Source organism: Staurois parvus, unplaced genomic scaffold, assembly GCF_062004578.1.
Source record: "Staurois parvus isolate SC_StPar_1 unplaced genomic scaffold, SC_StPar_1.0 ptg002572l, whole genome shotgun sequence".
NCBI lineage: Eukaryota > Metazoa > Chordata > Amphibia > Anura > Ranidae > Staurois > Staurois parvus.
This window is the reverse complement of record NW_028320368.1, coordinates 242,445-264,500: the sequence shown is the minus strand read 5'-3', so window position 1 is coordinate 264,500 and position 22,056 is coordinate 242,445. Positions and strand designations below refer to the sequence as shown.

The following is a 22,056-nucleotide window of genomic DNA, read 5'->3' as shown; positions in this document are numbered from 1 at the left end:
ATCCAGGGACTGGGGGCTGGGGGCTGGAAGGAGTGGGAATCCAGTCCCCGGGGTCTGGAAGGAGAGGGAATCCAGGGACTGGGGTCTGGAAGGAGAGGGAATCCAGGGACTGGGGTCTGGGAGGAGAGGGAATCCAGGGACTGGGGTCTGGGAGGAGAGGGAATCCAGGGACTGGGGGCTGGAAGGAGGGGGAATCCAGGGACTGGGGGCTGGAATCAGGGGGAATCCAGGGACTATGGGCTGGAAGGAGGGGGAATCCAGGGAGTGGGGGCTGGAAGGAGGGGGGATCCAGGGACTGGGGGCTGGAAGGAGGGGGAGTCCATGGACTGGGGGCTGGAAGAAGGAATCCAATGACTGGGGGCTGGAAGGAGGGGGAATCCAAGGACTATGGGCTGGAAGGAGGGGGAATCCAGGGACTGGGGGCTGGAAGGAGGGGGAATCCAGGGACTATGGGCTGGAAGGAGGGGGAATCCAGGGACTATGGGCTGGAAGGAGGGGGAATCCAGGGAGTGGGGGCTGGAAGGAGGGGGGATCCAGGGACTGGGGGTTGGAAGGAGGGAGAGTCCATGGACTGGGAGCTGGAAGAAGGAGGAATCCAATGACTGGGGGCTGGAAGAAGGGGGAATCCAGGGATTATGGGCTGGAAGGAGGGGAATCCAGGGACTGGGGTCTGGAAGAAGGGGAATCCAGGGACTGGGGCTGGAAGAAGGGGGAATCCAGGGACTGGGGGCTGGAAGAAGGGGGAATCCAGGGACTATGGGCTGGAAGGAAGGGGAATCCAGGGACTATGGGCTGGAAGGAGGGGGAATCCAGGGAGTGGGGGCTGGAAGAAGGGGGAATCCATGGACTGGGGGCTGGAAGGAGAGGGAATCCAGGGACTGGGGGCTGGAAGGAGTGGGAATCCAGGGACTGGGGGCTGGAAGGAGTGGGAATCCAGTCCCCGGGGTCTGGAAGGAGAGGGAATCCAGGGACTGGGGTCTGGAAGGAGAGGGAATCCAGGGACTGGGGTCTGGAAGGAGGGGGAATCCAGGGACTGGGGGCTGGAATCAGGGGGAATCCAGGGACTATGGGCTGGAAGGAGGGGGAATCTAGGGAGTGGGGGCTGGAAGGAGAGGGAATCCAGGGACTGGGGTCTGGAAGGAGGGGGAATCCAGGGACTGGGGGCTGGAATCAGGGGGAATCCAGGGACTATGGGCTGGAAGGAGGGGGAATCTAGGGAGTGGGGGCTGGAAGGAGGGGGGATCCAGGGACTGGGGTCTGGAAGGAGGAGGTATCCTGTTGGTGACAACAGAGGTCCAGGTCTGTGTAATTTGGGACAGGGTAACAATGCAGGGGTGCAGTTGGAAGACAGGGCCAGGGCGTTGTCACCCCCATCCCCCCCATAACAGGAAGTAACTGAAGGATGGCCATGGCAGGATTATTTTCATGAATGAAATGACACTAAGAAGTTAATTCTTCTGTAGGATTTTAGTTTTAGGGCCCCAGTGGCCCCCATGTCTCCCCCCCCCCACACTCCCTAATATGGCTTCATCCTGACAAAGTTACAAAGATGTGGCGCTGGCCTGTTTGTTGTTTATAGAGCGATAGGACGAACGTCGGATAGAAGAAGGAGATCGTTATCCGGGGATGAGTCAGAGGCTCGTGTGATTTGTTTTCCGTCTGTAAAATACCAATTTATCCGGTTGGCGGTGGAGATGCACGCTGCGCCGGGGCACACAATGGAGGCCTTGTTCATAAACGCCCAGAAATAAAAGGCGGCAGAGCGGACAATGCAGATCTCTGGCCTCAATGGAAGTGGCCTTTTCTGAGACTCCCGCTGGGACCCCCCCAGGGGCCGGCCACCTTTTTTAGAAACAGTAAATACATTAAATAAATCATCGGGCTCTTTCTGTGGACGACTCAGAGCGCAGGAGAGGATGATTGTCTGTGGAATTAAATATCGCTCGGCACCATGTCCTGTCAATGATGTCGTTGCTGGAAGGCCATACTGGGAGTTGTAGTTCTTCGCTCACCATGTAGATGGTGTTAGGTATATCGATGACGTATCCTCTGCTATGACTATGTCCCGTCTGTCCGCATCTCATCTCAATCTCTTCCTTCATTGGCTGACAAAGTTTTTATATCTGGAAAATGTTTTCTATTTTCTATTGTATGTATGTATGTCAATGAGTATGAGGAACACACACATTGCTGCAATGCATGGCCATGTGTATCACGTGTTCCTGCACCTATGATTTCCAATGACTCCCCAATGTACTCGGGTAATGCACATGCGTGGCAGGGCTCCACACCATATAGTGCATAGAAGTGCATTACATTACAAATGTTGCGGCTTGTCTGACTTCTGGGACATTTTGGTGTGTTGGAAGCAGGGGCGGACTGACAGCTCATGGGGCCCCCAGGCAGTAGGGGATCATGGGGCCCCTGTGTCCTCGCTCACACTCAAACCACACCCAAAAAAGCCTATGAAAGGTTCCAAGGGTATCTCACCCTACTGACCGCGGGCCCCAGTCCGCCCCTGGTTAGAAGCCGATTCCATTCAATGGGATTCCTTAATATGATATTAAAGGCATTTATTATGATAACATACAAAAAGATGTTATACACCAACGATCTCGCACACAGCGGGTACTTACCTCCTCTTTGGTGGTCCCCTGCCGGCACTGCCTCTGTCCCCCAGGTGCCCCTTCAGCAAGGCATGTGCAGGCATGTTCCTGAGTTGGGCTTTGTACAGCAATAGACACACACACTGCTGGAATGCCACGCCCCCACTCCCTCCTCGCAGGATTTGACTGCCATCTGCAGGAGCCTTTGGCCTCATTGTCCTCCAGGGAGACCAGGCAATGAGTGGAGCGGTGCTGTTGCTGGGACAGTGATAAGAGCCTGTAAAGTGTTTATGGGTAGGGGGACAGGTAGTGGGGTGGGAGGGAACAAGTAGTGGGGTGGGGGGGAACAAGTAGTGGGGTGGGGGGGACAGGTAGTGGGGTGGGGGGACAGGTAGTGGGGTGGGAGGGAACAAGTAGTGGGGTGGGGGGGACAAGTAGTGGGGTGGGGGGAGAGGTAGTGGGGTGGGGGGGACAAGTAGTAGGGTGGGGAGGACAGGTAGTGGGGTGGGGTGGACAAGTAGTAGGGTGGGGGGACAGGTAGTGGGATGGGAGGGACAAGTAGTAGGGTGGGGGGGGGGGGGTTATCTTAATGCAGAGAATGCATTATGGAAAAAACATTCAGACTTTATAATCAATGCACACTGAGATCTCAGAAGGGTTTCTAAGGGCGTCTGCCCCTCCAAGACCTTCCACGCTGCCCCCCACCATTGCAGACAGATGTTCCCCCAACACTCATGAGCATACATCAGTGGTCAGGGTGTGTTCCACTGGAGGAGTTCTGCTGCAGAATCCATTCATAAAACTGAGATCTTATATTAAATCTGTCCTGTTATCGGTCTCTCTGTGCCTGCTCTGCTCCGCCTTGCTGTGGGATACAAATCATAAATCTATGTCTTGGTATTCCTGAAAATTGGTGAAAAATGTGTGCTGAATTGTTACAGAATGTTATGTAATGTATATATAAATGGGTGTATACAGGACTATATGGGCTATATATGTGTGATATCAAAGGTAAATATATATATTGGTTTATACAGAATATGGGTGATATACTGCATGTGATATAATATTGATATACACAGTATATAGGTAATATAGGTGATACACTGTAAATGGTACTATGTGACATGACCAGGTATACAGTATACGGGTACTATGTGACATGACCAGGTATACAGTATACAAGTACTATGTGACATGACCAGGTATATAGTATACAGGTACTATGTGACATGACCAGGTATACAGTATATGGGTACTATGTGACATGACCAGGTATACAGTATACGGGTACTATGTGACATGACCAGGTATACAGTATATGGGTACTATGTGACATGACCAGGTATACAGTATACGGGTACTATGTGACATGACCAGGTATACAGTATACAGGTACTATGTGACATGACCAGGTATACAGTATACAGGTACTATGTGACATGACCAGGTATACAGTATACAGGTACTATGTGACATGACCAGGTATACAGTATACAGGTACTATGTGACATGACCAGGTATACAGTATACAGGTACTATGTGACATGACCAGGTATACAGTATACAGGTACTATGTGACATGACTAGGTATACAGTATACGGGTACTGTGTGACATGACCAGGTATACAGTATACGGGTACTATGTGACATGACTAGGTATACAGTATACGGGTACTATGTGATATGTATGGATGTATACAGTATACGGGTACTATGTGACATGACTAGGTATACAGTATATGGGTACTATGTGACATGACCAGGTATACAGTATACGGGTACTATGTGACATGACCAGGTATACAGTATACGGGTACTATGTGACATGACCAGGTATACAGTATACGGGTACTGTGTGACATGACCAGGTATACAGTATACGGGTACTATGTGACATGACCAGGTATACAGTATACGGGTACTATGTGACATGACCAGGTATACAGTATACGGGTACTATGTGACATGAATGGATGTATACAGTATACGGGTACTATGTGACATGACCAGGTATACAGTATACGGGTACTGTGTGACATGACTAGGTATACAGTATATGGGTACTATGTGACATGACCAGGTATACAGTATACGGGTACTGTGTGACATGACCAGGTATACAGTATACGGGTACTGTGTGACATGACCAGGTATACAGTATACGGGTACTATGTGACATGACCAGGTATACAGTATACGGGTACTATGTGACATGACTAGGTATACAGTATAGGGCACTGTGTGACATGACCAGGTATACAGTATACGGGTACTATGTGACATGACTAGGTATACAGTATACGGGTACTATGTGACATGACCAGGTATACAGTATACGGGTACTATGTGACATGACCAGGTATACAGTATAGGGGTACTATGTGACATGACCAGGTATACAGTATACGGGTACTATGTGACATGACTAGGTATACAGTATACGGGTACTATGTGACATGACCAGGTATACAGTATACGGGTACTATGTGACATGACCAGGTATACAGTATACGGGTACTATGTGACATGACTAGGTATACAGTATAGGGCACTGTGTGACATGACCAGGTATACAGTATACGGGTACTATGTGACATGACCAGGTATACAGTATACGGGTACTATGTGACATGACCAGGTATACAGTATACGGGTACTATGTGACATGACCAGGTATACAGTATACGGGTACTATGTGACATGACCAGGTATACAGTATACGGGTACTATGTGACATGACCAGGTATACAGTATACGGGTACTATGTGACATGACCAGGTATACAGTATAGGGGTACTATGTGATATGTATGGATGTATACAGTATACGGGTGTATATGAGTAATATATGCTGTGTATACATCCAGCAATAGCTGTCAGGGGATGATGGGAAGGAGTGTGCAGGGCAGAGCTGAGTAAGAACCGCTCCATGTGTAGTAAATGTTTCTATTGTATATCATGTGGAATATAATCAATGATTTTTGTCTTGCATTGGTGCTCAGGGATCCCCATATTTTCTTGCTTCCTCCTGGAGTTTAGTATGTGAGATTTGGGCTGCAGATTGGGTTTGTATGTCCCAGAGAGCTCAGTGCACAGCTCTGCATGTCCCTCTCCTCCTCCTCCTGACACACTTGTCTGTTGGTTACAGGTGATAATAGGATTCAGGTCAGTCTAATCACCGTGTGGTAATACCGCTTTATATCCGCTAGGTGGCGCCGATCTACCAGTGACACAGCAGGCCCTGTCCAGAGTAGGAGGCGCAGTACCGGAATGCGGAGGCGAGGTGGCGCTCTTCCTCCAGCAGTCCGGCCCCTCATTGCACAGAGCGGAGGGCGCAGTTCCCTCGTACGGCCGCCGGGTGCCGCCATCGTAGCGTTCCCGTTGCCCGGGTTGCAGTTCGGGGCGGCGGCCGGCAGGTGTCGGTATGGGGCGGTGCGGGGCGGGCGCAGGCGGGTGTGAGGCGGGCGGAGGAGCTGGCGGGTGTCAGGCTGGAGCCCGCTGTCAGTGTCAGGACGGAGCCCGGACATGGCCGATGTCTTCCCGAGCAGTGAGCCCGGCCCCGCCCAGGATGGGGCCAACCGCTTCGCCCGAAAAGGGGCGCTCCGCCAGAAGAACGTCCATGAGGTGAAGAACCACAAATTCATCGCCCGATTCTTCAAACAGCCGACATTCTGCTCCCACTGCACCGACTTCATCTGGTATGTACCCTCCCCCCCCCCCCATATACTTCTGTATACTCCGTATATACCACCTGTACACCCCTCCCCCCCATATATACTACTTCTGTATACTCCGTATATACCACCTGTACCCCCTCCCCCCCCATATACTACTTCTGTGTACTCCGTATATACCACCTGTACCCCCTCCCCCCCATATACTACTTCTGTGTACTCCGTATATACCACCTGTACACCCCTCCCCCCCATATACTACTTCTGTATACTCCGTATATACCACCTGTACACCCCTCCCCCCCATATACTACTTCTGTATACTCCGTATATACCACCTGTACACCCCTCCCCCCCCCCCATATACTACTTCTGTATACTCCGTATATACCACCTGTACACCCCTCCCCCCCCCATATACTACTTCTGTATACTCCGTATATACCACCTGTACACCCCTCCCCCCCATATACTACTTCTGTATACTCCGTATATACCACCTGTACCCCCTCCCCCCATATATACTACTTCTGTATACTCCGTATATACCACCTGTACCCCCTCCCCCCCCATATACTACTTCTGTATACTCCGTATATACCACCTGTATACCCCTCCCCCCCATATATACTACTTCTGTGTACTCCGTATATACCACCTGTATACCCCTCCCCCATATATACTTCTGTGTACTCCATATATACCACCTGTATACCCCTCCCTCCCCCATATACTACTTCTGTGTACTCACTGTATATACCACCTGTATACCATGTATACCCCTCCCCCCATATATACTTGTGTACTCCGTATATACCACCTGTACACCCCTCCCCCCCATATACTACTTCTGTGTACTCACTGTATATACCACCTGTACCCTCCCCCCCATATACTACTTCTGTGTACTCACTGTATATACCACCCTTATACTATATACCCCTCCCCCCATATATACTACTTCTGTATACTCTGTATATACCACCTGTATACTATATACCCCTCCCCCATATATACTACTTCTGTATACTCCGTATATACCACCTGTATACCCCTCCCCCCATATATACTTCTGTGTACTATGTATATACCACCTGTATATACAATGTTACCTCACACAGTACGATGTATATACAATGTTACCTCACACAGTACGATGTATATACAATGTTACCTCACACAGTACGATGTATATACAATGTTACCTCACACAGTACGATGTATATACAATGTCTCCTCACACAGTACGATGTATATACAATGTCTCCTCACACAGTACGATGTATATACAATGTCTCCTCACACAGTACGATGTATATACAATGTCTCCTCACACAGTACGATGTATATACAATGTCTCCTCACACAGTACGATGTATATACAATGTTACCTCACACAGTACGATGTATATACAATGTTACCTCACACAGTACGATGTATATACAATGTTACCTCACACAGTACGATGTATATACAATGTTACCTCACACAGTACGATGTATATACAATGTCCCCTCACACAGTACGATGTATATACAATGTCCCCTCACACAGTACGATGTATATACAATGTCCCCTCACACAGTACGATGTATATACAATGTTACCTCACACAGTACGATGTATATACAATGTCCCCTCACACAGTACGATGTATATACAATGTTACCTCACACAGTACGATGTATATACAATGTCCCCTCACACAGTACGATGTATATACAATGTCCCCTCACACAGTACGATGTATATACAATGTCCCCTCACACAGTACGATGTATATACAATGTCCCCTCACACAGTACGATGTATATACAATGTCTCCTCACACAGTACGATGTATATACAATGTTACCTCACACAGTACGATGTATATACAATGTCCCCTCACACAGTACGATGTATATACAATGTTACCTCACACAGTACGATGTATATACAATGTCCCCTCACACAGTACGATGTATATACAATGTCCCCTCACACAGTACGATGTATATACAATGTCCCCTCACACAGTACGATGTATATACAATGTCCCCTCACACAGTACGATGTATATACAATGTCTCCTCACACAGTACGATGTATATACAATGTTACCTCACACAGTACGATGTATATACAATGTCCCCTCACACAGTACGATGTATATACAATGTCCCCTCACACAGTACGATGTATATACAATGTCCCCTCACACAGTACGATGTATATACAATGTCCCCTCACACAGTACGATGTATATACAATGTTACCTCACACAGTACGATGTATATACAATGTCCCCTCACACAGTACGATGTATATACAATGTCCCCTCACACAGTACGATGTATATACAATGTCCCCTCACACAGTACGATGTATATACAATGTCCCCTCACACAGTACGATGTATATACAATGTCCCCTCACACAGTACGATGTATATACAATGTCCCCTCACACAGTACGATGTATATACAATGTTACCTCACACAGTACGATGTATATACAATGTCTCCTCACACAGTACGATGTATATACAATGTCCCCTCACACAGTACGATGTATATACAATGTCCCCTCACACAGTACGATGTATATACAATGTTACCTCACACAGTACGATGTATATACAATGTCTCCTCACACAGTACGATGTATATACAATGTCCCCTCACACAGTACGATGTATATACAATGTGACCTCACACAGTACGATGTATATACAATGTGACCTCACACAGTACGATGTATATACAATGTCTCCTCACACAGTACGATGTATATACAATGTTACCTCACACAGTACGATGTATATACAATGTTACCTCACACAGTACGATGTATATACAATGTCCCCTCACACAGTACGATGTATATACAATGTTACCTCACACAGTACGATGTATATACAATGTTACCTCACACAGTACGATGTATATACAATGTCTCCTCACACAGTACGATGTATATACAATGTCCCCTCACACAGTACGATGTATATACAATGTCCCCTCACACAGTACGATGTATATACAATGTTACCTCACACAGTACGATGTATATACAATGTCTCCTCACACAGTACGATGTATATACAATGTCTCCTCACACAGTACGATGTATATACAATGTCCCCTCACACAGTACGATGTATATACAATGTCTCCTCACACAGTACGATGTATATACAATGTCCCCTCACACAGTACGATGTATATACAATGTTACCTCACACAGTACGATGTATATACAATGTCCCCTCACACAGTACGATGTATATACAATGTCCCCTCACACAGTACGATGTATATACAATGTCCCCTCACACAGTACGATGTATATACAATGTCCCCTCACACAGTACGATGTATATACAATGTCTCCTCACACAGTACGATGTATATACAATGTTACCTCACACAGTACGATGTATATACAATGTTACCTCACACAGTACGATGTATATACAATGTTACCTCACACAGTACGATGTATATACAATGTTACCTCACACAGTACGATGTATATACAATGTCCCCTCACACAGTACGATGTATATACAATGTTACCTCACACAGTACGATGTATATACAATGTCCCCTCACACAGTACGATGTATATACAATGTCCCCTCACACAGTACGATGTATATACAATGTTACCTCACACAGTACGATGTATATACAATGTCTCCTCACACAGTACGATGTATATACAATGTTACCTCACACAGTACGATGTATATACAATGTTACCTCACACAGTACGATGTATATACAATGTCTCCTCACACAGTACGATGTATATACAATGTCCCCTCACACAGTACGATGTATATACAATGTCCCCTCACACAGTACGATGTATATACAATGTCTCCTCACACAGTACGATGTATATACAATGTCCCCTCACACAGTACGATGTATATACAATGTCCCCTCACACAGTACGATGTATATACAATGTCTCCTCACACAGTACGATGTATATACAATGTTACCTCACACAGTACGATGTATATACAATGTCTCCTCACACAGTACGATGTATATACAATGTCCCCTCACACAGTACGATGTATATACAATGTCACCTCACACAGTACGATGTATATACAATGTTACCTCACACAGTACGATGTATATACAATGTCTCCTCACACAGTACGATGTATATACAATGTCCCCTCACACAGTACGATGTATATACAATGTCCCCTCACACAGTACGATGTATATACAATGTCCCCTCACACAGTACGATGTATATACAATGTCCCCTCACACAGTACGATGTATATACAATGTTACCTCACACAGTACGATGTATATACAATGTTACCTCACACAGTACGATGTATATACAATGTTACCTCACACAGTACGATGTATATACAATGTCACCTCACACAGTACGATGTATATACAATGTTACCTCACACAGTACGATGTATATACAATGTCACCTCACACAGTACGATGTATATACAATGTTACCTCACACAGTACGATGTATATACAATGTCCCCTCACACAGTACGATGTATATACAATGTCTCCTCACACAGTACGATGTATATACAATGTCTCCTCACACAGTACGATGTATATACAATGTTACCTCACACAGTACGATGTATATACAATGTCCCCTCACACAGTACGATGTATATACAATGTCTCCTCACACAGTACGATGTATATACAATGTTACCTCACACAGTACGATGTATATACAATGTCACCTCACACAGTACGATGTATATACAATGTTACCTCACACAGTACGATGTATATACAATGTCCCCTCACACAGTACGATGTATATACAATGTTACCTCACACAGTACGATGTATATACAATGTCTCCTCACACAGTACGATGTATATACAATGTTACCTCACACAGTACGATGTATATACAATGTCTCCTCACACAGTACGATGTATATACAATGTCCCCTCACACAGTACGATGTATATACAATGTTACCTCACACAGTACGATGTATATACAATGTTACCTCACACAGTACGATGTATATACAATGTCACCTCACACAGTACGATGTATATACAATGTTACCTCACACAGTACGATGTATATACAATGTTACCTCACACAGTACGATGTATATACAATGTCACCTCACACAGTACGATGTATATACAATGTCACCTCACACAGTACGATGTATATACAATGTCACCTCACACAGTACGATGTATATACAATGTTACCTCACACAGTACGATGTATATACAATGTTACCTCACACAGTACGATGTATATACAATGTCACCTCACACAGTACGATGTATATACAATGTTACCTCACACAGTACGATGTATATACAATGTCCCCTCACACAGTACGATGTATATACAATGTTACCTCACACAGTACGATGTATATACAATGTCTCCTCACACAGTACGATGTATATACAATGTCTCCTCACACAGTACGATGTATATACAATGTTACCTCACACAGTACGATGTATATACAATGTCCCCTCACACAGTACGATGTATATACAATGTCTCCTCACACAGTACGATGTATATACAATGTTACCTCACACAGTACGATGTATATACAATGTCACCTCACACAGTACGATGTATATACAATGTTACCTCACACAGTACGATGTATATACAATGTCTCCTCACACAGTACGATGTATATACAATGTCCCCTCACACAGTACGATGTATATACAATGTTACCTCACACAGTACGATGTATATACAATGTCTCCTCACACAGTACGATGTATATACAATGTCCCCTCACACAGTACGATGTATATACAATGTCCCCTCACACAGTACGATGTATATACAATGTCCCCTCACACAGTACGATGTATATACAATGTTACCTCACACAGTACGATGTATATACAATGTCACCTCACACAGTACGATGTATATACAATGTTACCTCACACAGTACGATGTATATACAATGTTACCTCACACAGTACGATGTATATACAATGTTACCTCACACAGTACGATGTATATACAATGTTACCTCACACAGTACGATGTATATACAATGTTACCTCACACAGTACGATGTATATACAATGTCACCTCACACAGTACGATGTATATACAATGTTACCTCACACAGTACGATGTATATACAATGTCCCCTCACACAGTACGATGTATATACAATGTCCCCTCACACAGTACGATGTATATACAATGTTACCTCACACAGTACGATGTATATACAATGTCCCCTCACACAGTACGATGTATATACAATGTTACCTCACACAGTACGATGTATATACAATGTCCCCTCACACAGTACGATGTATATACAATGTTACCTCACACAGTACGATGTATATACAATGTCCCCTCACACAGTACGATGTATATACAATGTCTCCTCACACAGTACGATGTATATACAATGTTACCTCACACAGTACGATGTATATACAATGTTACCTCACACAGTACGATGTATATACAATGTCTCCTCACACAGTACGATGTATATACAATGTTACCTCACACAGTACGATGTATATACAATGTTACCTCACACAGTACGATGTATATACAATGTCCCCTCACACAGTACGATGTATATACAATGTTACCTCACACAGTACGATGTATATACAATGTTACCTCACACAGTACGATGTATATACAATGTCCCCTCACACAGTACGATGTATATACAATGTCTCCTCACACAGTACGATGTATATACAATGTCCCCTCACACAGTACGATGTATATACAATGTCTCCTCACACAGTACGATGTATATACAATGTCCCCTCACACAGTACGATGTATATACAATGTCTCCTCACACAGTACGATGTATATACAATGTCCCCTCACACAGTACGATGTATATACAATGTCTCCTCACACAGTACGATGTATATACAATGTCTCCTCACACAGTACGATGTATATACAATGTCCCCTCACACAGTACGATGTATATACAATGTCCCCTCACACAGTACGATGTATATACAATGTCCCCTCACACAGTACGATGTATATACAATGTCCCCTCACACAGTACGATGTATATACAATGTTACCTCACACAGTACGATGTATATACAATGTTACCTCACACAGTACGATGTATATACAATGTCTCCTCACACAGTACGATGTATATACAATGTCTCCTCACACAGTACGATGTATATACAATGTTACCTCACACAGTACGATGTATATACAATGTTACCTCACACAGTACGATGTATATACAATGTTACCTCACACAGTACGATGTATATACAATGTCCCCTCACACAGTACGATGTATATACAATGTTACCTCACACAGTACGATGTATATACAATGTCTCCTCACACAGTACGATGTATATACAATGTCCCCTCACACAGTACGATGTATATACAATGTCCCCTCACACAGTACGATGTATATACAATGTCCCCTCACACAGTACGATGTATATACAATGTTACCTCACACAGTACGATGTATATACAATGTCCCCTCACACAGTACGATGTATATACAATGTCCCCTCACACAGTACGATGTATATACAATGTCCCCTCACACAGTACGATGTATATACAATGTCCCCTCACACAGTACGATGTATATACAATGTCCCCTCACACAGTACGATGTATATACAATGTCTCCTCACACAGTACGATGTATATACAATGTCCCCTCACACAGTACGATGTATATACAATGTCTCCTCACACAGTACGATGTATATACAATGTCTCCTCACACAGTACGATGTATATACAATGTCCCCTCACACAGTACGATGTATATACAATGTTACCTCACACAGTACGATGTATATACAATGTCTCCTCACACAGTACGATGTATATACAATGTCTCCTCACACAGTACGATGTATATACAATGTTACCTCACACAGTACGATGTATATACAATGTCTCCTCACACAGTACGATGTATATACAATGTCTCCTCACACAGTACGATGTATATACAATGTCCCCTCACACAGTACGATGTATATACAATGTCCCCTCACACAGTACGATGTATATACAATGTTACCTCACACAGTACGATGTATATACAATGTCCCCTCACACAGTACGATGTATATACAATGTTACCTCACACAGTACGATGTATATACAATGTCTCCTCACACAGTACGATGTATATACAATGTTACCTCACACAGTACGATGTATATACAATGTTACCTCACACAGTACGATGTATATACAATGTCCCCTCACACAGTACGATGTATATACAATGTTACCTCACACAGTACGATGTATATACAATGTTACCTCACACAGTACGATGTATATACAATGTCCCCTCACACAGTACGATGTATATACAATGTCCCCTCACACAGTACGATGTATATACAATGTTACCTCACACAGTACGATGTATATACAATGTTACCTCACACAGTACGATGTATATACAATGTTACCTCACACAGTACGATGTATATACAATGTCACCTCACACAGTACGATGTATATACAATGTTACCTCACACAGTACGATGTATATACAATGTTACCTCACACAGTACGATGTATATACAATGTCTCCTCACACAGTACGATGTATATACAATGTCCCCTCACACAGTACGATGTATATACAATGTCCCCTCACACAGTACGATGTATATACAATGTTACCTCACACAGTACGATGTATATACAATGTTACCTCACACAGTACGATGTATATACAATGTTACCTCACACAGTACGATGTATATACAATGTCTCCTCACACAGTACGATGTATATACAATGTCTCCTCACACAGTACGATGTATATACAATGTTACCTCAAACAGTACGATGTATATACAATGTGCTAGTATACATGGCCCGGTATGTGGGGTACACAGGTGGTAGTATACATGGCCCTGGTATGTGGAGTGACATATTGGGGTACACAGGTGGTAGTATACATGGCCCCGGTATGTGAAGTGACATGGTGGGGTACACAGGTGGTAGTATACATGGCCCCTGTATGTGGAGTGACATGGTGGGGTACACAGGTGGTAGTATACATGGCCTCGGTATGTGGAGTGAAATGGTGGAGTACACAGGTGGTAGTATACATGGCCCCTGTATGTGGAGTGACATGGTGGGGTACACAGGCGGTAGTATACATGGCCCCGGTATGTGGAGTGACATAATGGGGTACACAGGTCATAGTATACATGGCCCCGGTATGTGGAGTGACATATTGGGGTACACGGGTGGTAGTATACATGGCCCGGTATGTGGAGTGACATATTGGGGTACGCAGGTGGTAGTATACATGGCCCCGGTATGTGGAGTGACATGGTGGAGTACACAGGTGGTGGTATACATGGCCCGGTATGTGGAGTGACATGGTGGAGTACACAGGTGGTAGTATACATGGCCCCGGTATGTGGAGTGACATGGTGGGGTACACAGGTGGTTAGAATACATGGTCCCGGTATGTGGAGTGACATGGTGGAGTACACAGGTGGTGGTATACATGGCCCCGGTATGTGGAGTGACATGGTGGGGTACACAGGTCATAGTATACATGGTCCCGGTATGTGGAGTGACATGGTGGGGTACACAGGTCATAGTATACATGGCCCCGGTATGTGGAGTGACATGGTGGAGTACACAGGTGGTAGTATACATGGCCCCGGTATGTGGAGTGACATGGTGGGGTACACAGGCGGTAGTATACATGGCCCCGGTATGTGGAGTGACGTGGTGAAGTACACAGGTGGTAGTATACATGGCCCGGTATGTGGAGTGACATGGTGGAGTACACAGGTGGTAGTATACATGGCCCCGGTATGTGGAGTGACATGGTGGAGTACACAGGTGGTAGTATACATGGCCCCGGTATGTGGAGTGACATGGTGGGGTACACAGACGGTAGTATACATGGCCCCGGTATGTGGAGTGACATGGTGGGGTACACAGGTGGTGGTATACATGGCCCGGTATGTGGAGTGACATGGTGGGGTACACAGGTCATAGTATACATGGCCCCGGTTTGTGGAGTGACATGGTGGGGTACACAGGTCATAGTATACATGGCCCCGGTATGTGGAGTGACATGGTGGGGTACACAGGTGGTAGTATACATGGCCCCGGTATGTGGAGTGACATGGTGGGGTACACAGGTCATAGTATACATGGCCCCGGTATGTGGAGTGACATGGTGGGGTACACAGGTGGTAGTATACATGGCCCCGGTATGTGGAGTGACATGGTGGGGTACACAGGTGGTAGTATACATGGTCCCGGTATGTGGAGTGACATGGTGGGGTACACAGGCGGTAGTATACATGGCCCTGGTATGTGGAGTGACATGGTGGGGTACACAGGTCATAGTATACATGGCCCCGGTATGTGGAGTGACATGGTGGGGTACACAGGTGGTAGTATACATGGCCCCGGTATGTGGAGTGACATGGTGGGGTACACAGGTCATAGTATACATGGCCCCGGTATGTGGAGTGACATGGTGGGGTACACAGGCGGTAGTATACATGGCCCCGGTACGTGGAGTGACATGGTGGGGTACACAGGCGGTAGTATACATGGCCCCGGTACGTGGAGTGACATGGTTGGGTACACAGGCGGTAGTATACATGGCCCCGGTATGTGGAGTGACATGGTGGGGTACACAGGTGGTAGTATACATGGCCCGATATGTGGAGTGACATGGTGGGGTACACAGGTGGTAGTATACATGGCCCCGGTACGTGGAGTGACATGGTGGGGTACACAGGTGGTAGTATACATGGCCCCGGTATGTGGAGTGACATGGTGGGGTACACAGGCGGTAGTATACATGGCCCCGGTACGTGGAGTGACATGGTGGGGTACACAGGCGGTAGTATACATGGCCCCGGTATGTGGAGTGACATGGTGGGGTACACAGGCGGTAGTATACATGGCCCCGGTATGTGGAGTGACATGGTGGGGTACACAGGCGGTAGTATACATGGCCCCGGTATGTGGAGTGACATGGTGGGGTACACAGGTGGTAGTATACAGCCCCCTGCTGCCTGTCATTAGTGTGTACAGCTGTGTGGGGTATTCCTGCACATTGCTGGATATACCTGTAATCCCCCCCCCAGGCAGGACATTCACATTGGTGAATATTTCATTCCCCTTTTCCCATCACAGGTGACTTTTCTAAATGTTCTGTATAACCCAGAGCCCAGTTTTCCTGACACGTTACACGCTATCTACACGCTGTCTTCCCCGGGTTTATGTGTAGTCGGTTGGCACACGTGTGCGCCTCAGAGCTGACATTTACATGCCGCCTGTCATGTGGTGTTTGGTGTCAGTCACCTGTGTCACCGTGTCATATGGGATCCTCTCGCCTCCATCGGAGTGTTAGCTCTGCAGGTTAGACACACTTCTTGTGATTAGGTTCTGTGTGAAGCACTAAAGAAAGCACTGTGCCTGGACAGCTATGGAGGGACTACAAGTCCCAGCAGTGTTCTCTGCCTCCTGGGGAACTACAAGTCTCAGCACTGACCCAGCTATTGTAGGACTAAATGTTCCAGCATTGCGCCCACCTGTCTCAGTGCTGCACCTGGTGAGGAACTACAAGTCCCAGCACTTCCCCCTGGCTAACAGGGAACTCCAACTCCCAGCATTGCTCCCAAATGATGGGAAGTCCCAACACTGCCCTGATGATTGGAGAACTGCAAGTCTCAGCACTGTACACAGTGGTGGGGAACTACAACTCCCAGCACTGCCTCCGAACTGCTGAGGGACTACAACTCCCAGCACTGCCTCCGCACTGCTGAGGGACTACAACTCCCAGCACTGCCTCCGCACTGCTGAGGGACTAAAACTCCCAGCACTGCCTCCGCACTGCTGAGGGACTACAACTCCCATCACTGCCTCCGCACTGCTGAGGGACTACAACTCCCAGCACTGCCTCCGCACTGCTGAGGGACTACAACTCCCATCACTGCCTCCGAAATGATGAAAAACTACAACTTCCATCACTGCCTCCGAACTGCTGAGGAACTACAACTCCCAGCACTGCCTCTGAAATTATGAGGAACTACATGTCCCAGCACAATCTCTATGAGGCTTCCAGTTTCCTGGGTCCTCAGGCTGGAAAATCCTGTAATTTGCACCTGAACACTGACCACCCCCCTCCCAGTCTCATCGCACCCCCCCCCCCCTCCTCTGCTGGAGGACTCCGCTCCTTCCTCTATAACTCTCCTCTCCTGGAGGACTCCGCTCCTTCCTCTATAACTCTCCTCTCCTGGAGGACTCCGCTCCTTCCTCTATAACTCCCCTCTCCTGGAGGACTCCGCTCCTTCCTCTATAACTCTCCTCTCCTGGAGGACTCCGCTCCTTCCTCTATAACTCTCCTCTCCTGGAGGACTCCGCTCCTTCCTCTATAACTCTCCTCTCCTTCCTCTATAACTCTCCTCTCCTGGAGGACTCCGCTCCTTCCTCTATAACTCCTCTCCTGGAGGACTCCGCTCCTTCCTCTATAACTCTCCTCTCCTTCCTCTATAACTCTCCTCTCCTGGAGGACTCCGCTCCTTCCTCTATAACTCTCCTCTCCTGGAGGACTCCGCTCCTTCCTCTATAGCTCTCCTCTCCTGGAGGACTCCGCTCCTTCCTCTATGACTCTCCTCTCCTGGAGGACTCCGCTCCCCGCTCCTTCCTCTATAACTCTCCTCTCCTGGAGGACTCCACTCCTTCCTCTATAACTCTCCTCTCCTGGAGGACTCCGCTCCTTCCTCTATAACTCCTCTCCTGGAGGACTCCGCTCCTTCCTCTATAACTCCTCTCCTGGAGGACTCCGCTCCTTCCTCTATAGCTCTCCTCTCCTGGAGGACTCCGCTCTTTTCTCTATAACTCCTCTCCTGGAGGACTCCGCTCCTTCCTCTATAACTCTCCTCTCCTGGAGGACTCCGCTCCTTCCTCTATAACTCCTCCTCTCCTGGAGGACTCCGCTCCTTCCTCTATAGCTCTCCTCTCCTGGAGGACTCCGCTCCTTTCTCTATAACTCTCCTCTCCTGGAGGACTCCGCTCCTTCCTCTATAACTCCTCTCCTGGAGGACTCCGCTCCTTCCTCTATAACTCCTCCTCTCCTGGAGGACTCCGCTCCTTCCTCTATAGCTCTCCTCTCCTGGAGGACTCCGCTCCTTTCTCTATAACTCTCCTCTCCTGGAGGACTCCGCTCCTTCCTCTATAGCTCTCCTCTCCTGGAGGACTCCGCTCCTTCCTCTATAGCTCTCCTCTCCTGGAGGACTCCGCTCCTTCCTCTATAACTCTCCTCTCCTGGAGGACTCCGCTCCTTCCTCTATAACTCTCCTCTCCTGGAGGACTCCGCTCCTTCCTCTATAGCTCTCCTCTCCTGGAGGACTCCGCTCCTTCCTCTATAGCTCTCTTCTCCTGGAGGACTCCGCTCCTTCCTCTATAACTCTCCTCTCCTGGAGGACTCCGCTCCTTCCTCTATAGCTCTCCTCTCCTGGAGGACTCCGCTCCTTCCTCTATAGCTCTCTTCTCCTGGAGGACTCAGCTTGGCACCCTTGATGTTGGCTCTGTGCGGTCGGTTTCCTCTGTGCGGTATGGTTGGTGTTTGGCCCGCGGGGCGTGTAGTGAGTGTACAGAACATGCACTGCTGTGTGCCAGGTGGGGCAGTTCCTGTGTAATAGTCGATGGGACTGCAGGGATCGCTGGCTGAGCCGTCACTCGGAGAGATTGTACCATGTGGACACACCACCAGCCGCCTGACGGTGACACTACAGACAACCAACCTGTGGACGGCTAGGGTGGCGTTTCCTCTCTGCCCTGGATATCAGTTGTGTGCTGAGCTGCTGACGATCTATTGGTGGGGGGGATGTGGCGAGGCGGGTCATCTGATGTAATCACTGATAAAATCACATTTTGGTCAGTGATCCAGACCGGTGCCGGCACATTCTACAGAACTTACACTGCGACAACCTCTCTGCTTGTTGTGCCACTCCTTGGACAGTGTTAGGAGGAAGGAAGGGATCATTCCCAAGTGGTCTGACCAGTTGTGGGCACGGAGCGTGCTACACATGAGCGTGCTACACCATGAGCGTGCTACACATGAGCGTGCTACACATGAGCGTGCTACACATGAGCGTGCTACACATGAGCGTGCTACACATGAGCGTGCTACAGATGAGCGTGCTACACACGTCTATAAAAAGATACACGCAACTGTGTGAGGTATAGTACGCCCCATCCCTCTGACCCGCTGCCACCCCCCCTCCCCCAACCGGGTAAATATAGAGTTGTAGGAGCTGCTACTATCAACATAACATTGTTTATAAACATCGATCAGACAGGAGATTGAGGTACAAAGTAAGATTGTTTATAAACATCGATCAGACGGGAGATAGAGATACAAAGTAACATTGTTTATAAACATCGATCAGACGGGGGATGGAGAGATACAAAGTAACATTGTTTATAAACATCGATCAGACGGGAGATAGAGAGATACAAAGTAACATTGTTTATAAACATCGATCAGACGGGAGATGGAGATACAAAGTAACATTGTTTATAAACATCGATCAGACGGGAGATAGAGAGATACAAAGTAACATTGTTTATAAACATCGATCAGACGGGAGATGGAGAGATACAAAGTAACATTGTTTATAAACATCGATCAGACGGGAGATAGAGATACAAAGTAACATTGTTTATAAACATCGATCAGACGGGGGATGGAGAGATACAAAGTAACATTGTTTATAAACATCGATCAGACGGGAGATGGAGATACAAAGTAACATTGTTTATAAACATCGATCAGACGGGAGATCAGACTCTGAGCTGAGTCGGGAAATCTTCGATCTCTGGGCGGAATCGCTGAGACAAGGAAAGCCATGGGGGTTCTGTAATAGTGAGTCTCCGCCCCTCATTGGGTACAGCGTCGGGGTCCTGCAGGAATATGGGGTCCTCTCTGGGCCGAGCTCTGCAGCAGATCCCTTCATAATGTGTAAAATGTGATTGGCGCCATATAAATCCTGCGCCGTAATCTCCATGATCACATGGTTTGTTGGTCGTTCTGCGCTCACATTGGACAGGTTGCGGCTCCCTCTCCTCCTGTGTGTGTCCCGGCCATGCTACGTTCTCACAGATGTTAGTGCGTGGGAACGGCGTCCGCCTGGACAGAGCGCAATAAATAACGTGGCTGTCAGTGGAATGGGAAACACACATGGCGTGCAGCTAGAGGACCCGCTACTTTCCAGAGCTGCGTTGGTAGCTGCCATATTGTCCACTGAGGCCTAGAAAACAGTGTGGGGTCCCCATGGTGGAGATTGCCATGATTGGTTCCAACGGGGACACCAAATACAACAAAACGCATAATACGGGGAAGGGTTCGATCCTCTGTCGGGTTATTCCTGATTTCTGCTCCACTGACAACCACTCTTCTCATTCATTGTCCCGATGTCACACACTATCAGAGGGACAGGAAGTGAGGTGAAGTCTCCCCAGGGGGGTCACAGGTAGTCATCCAAAACCTTCATCTTTAGGGCAAAGAGACGTCCCTGGAAGGTCACTGTTGATCTTGTGGTGGAAATCCTGCTCACCTGGCTGTCACTCTGCTCACCTGGCTGTCACTCTGCTCACCTGGCTGTCACTCTGCTCACCTGGCTGTCACTCTGCTCACCTGGCTGTCACTCTGCTCACCTGGCTGTCACTCATCACCTGGCTGTCACTCATCACC

The 22,056-nt window shown here is 47.0% G+C and overlaps 1 protein-coding gene across 1 annotated transcript in view; it reads left to right on the top strand.

The window, feature by feature from the left end:
- The first annotated feature begins 6,060 nt into the window (after window positions 1–6,060).
- The window catches only part of LOC149430628 (protein kinase C alpha type-like), a 258,220-nt gene continuing 242,224 nt past the window's right edge, over window positions 6,061–22,056 (top strand). Inside the window, exon 1 of the mRNA XM_089666175.1 lies at window positions 6,061–6,307. Within this exon, the coding sequence (XP_089522301.1) occupies window positions 6,135–6,307 (173 nt within the window). The 5' untranslated portion in view covers window positions 6,061–6,134. The remainder of the gene's footprint in view (window positions 6,308–22,056) is intronic.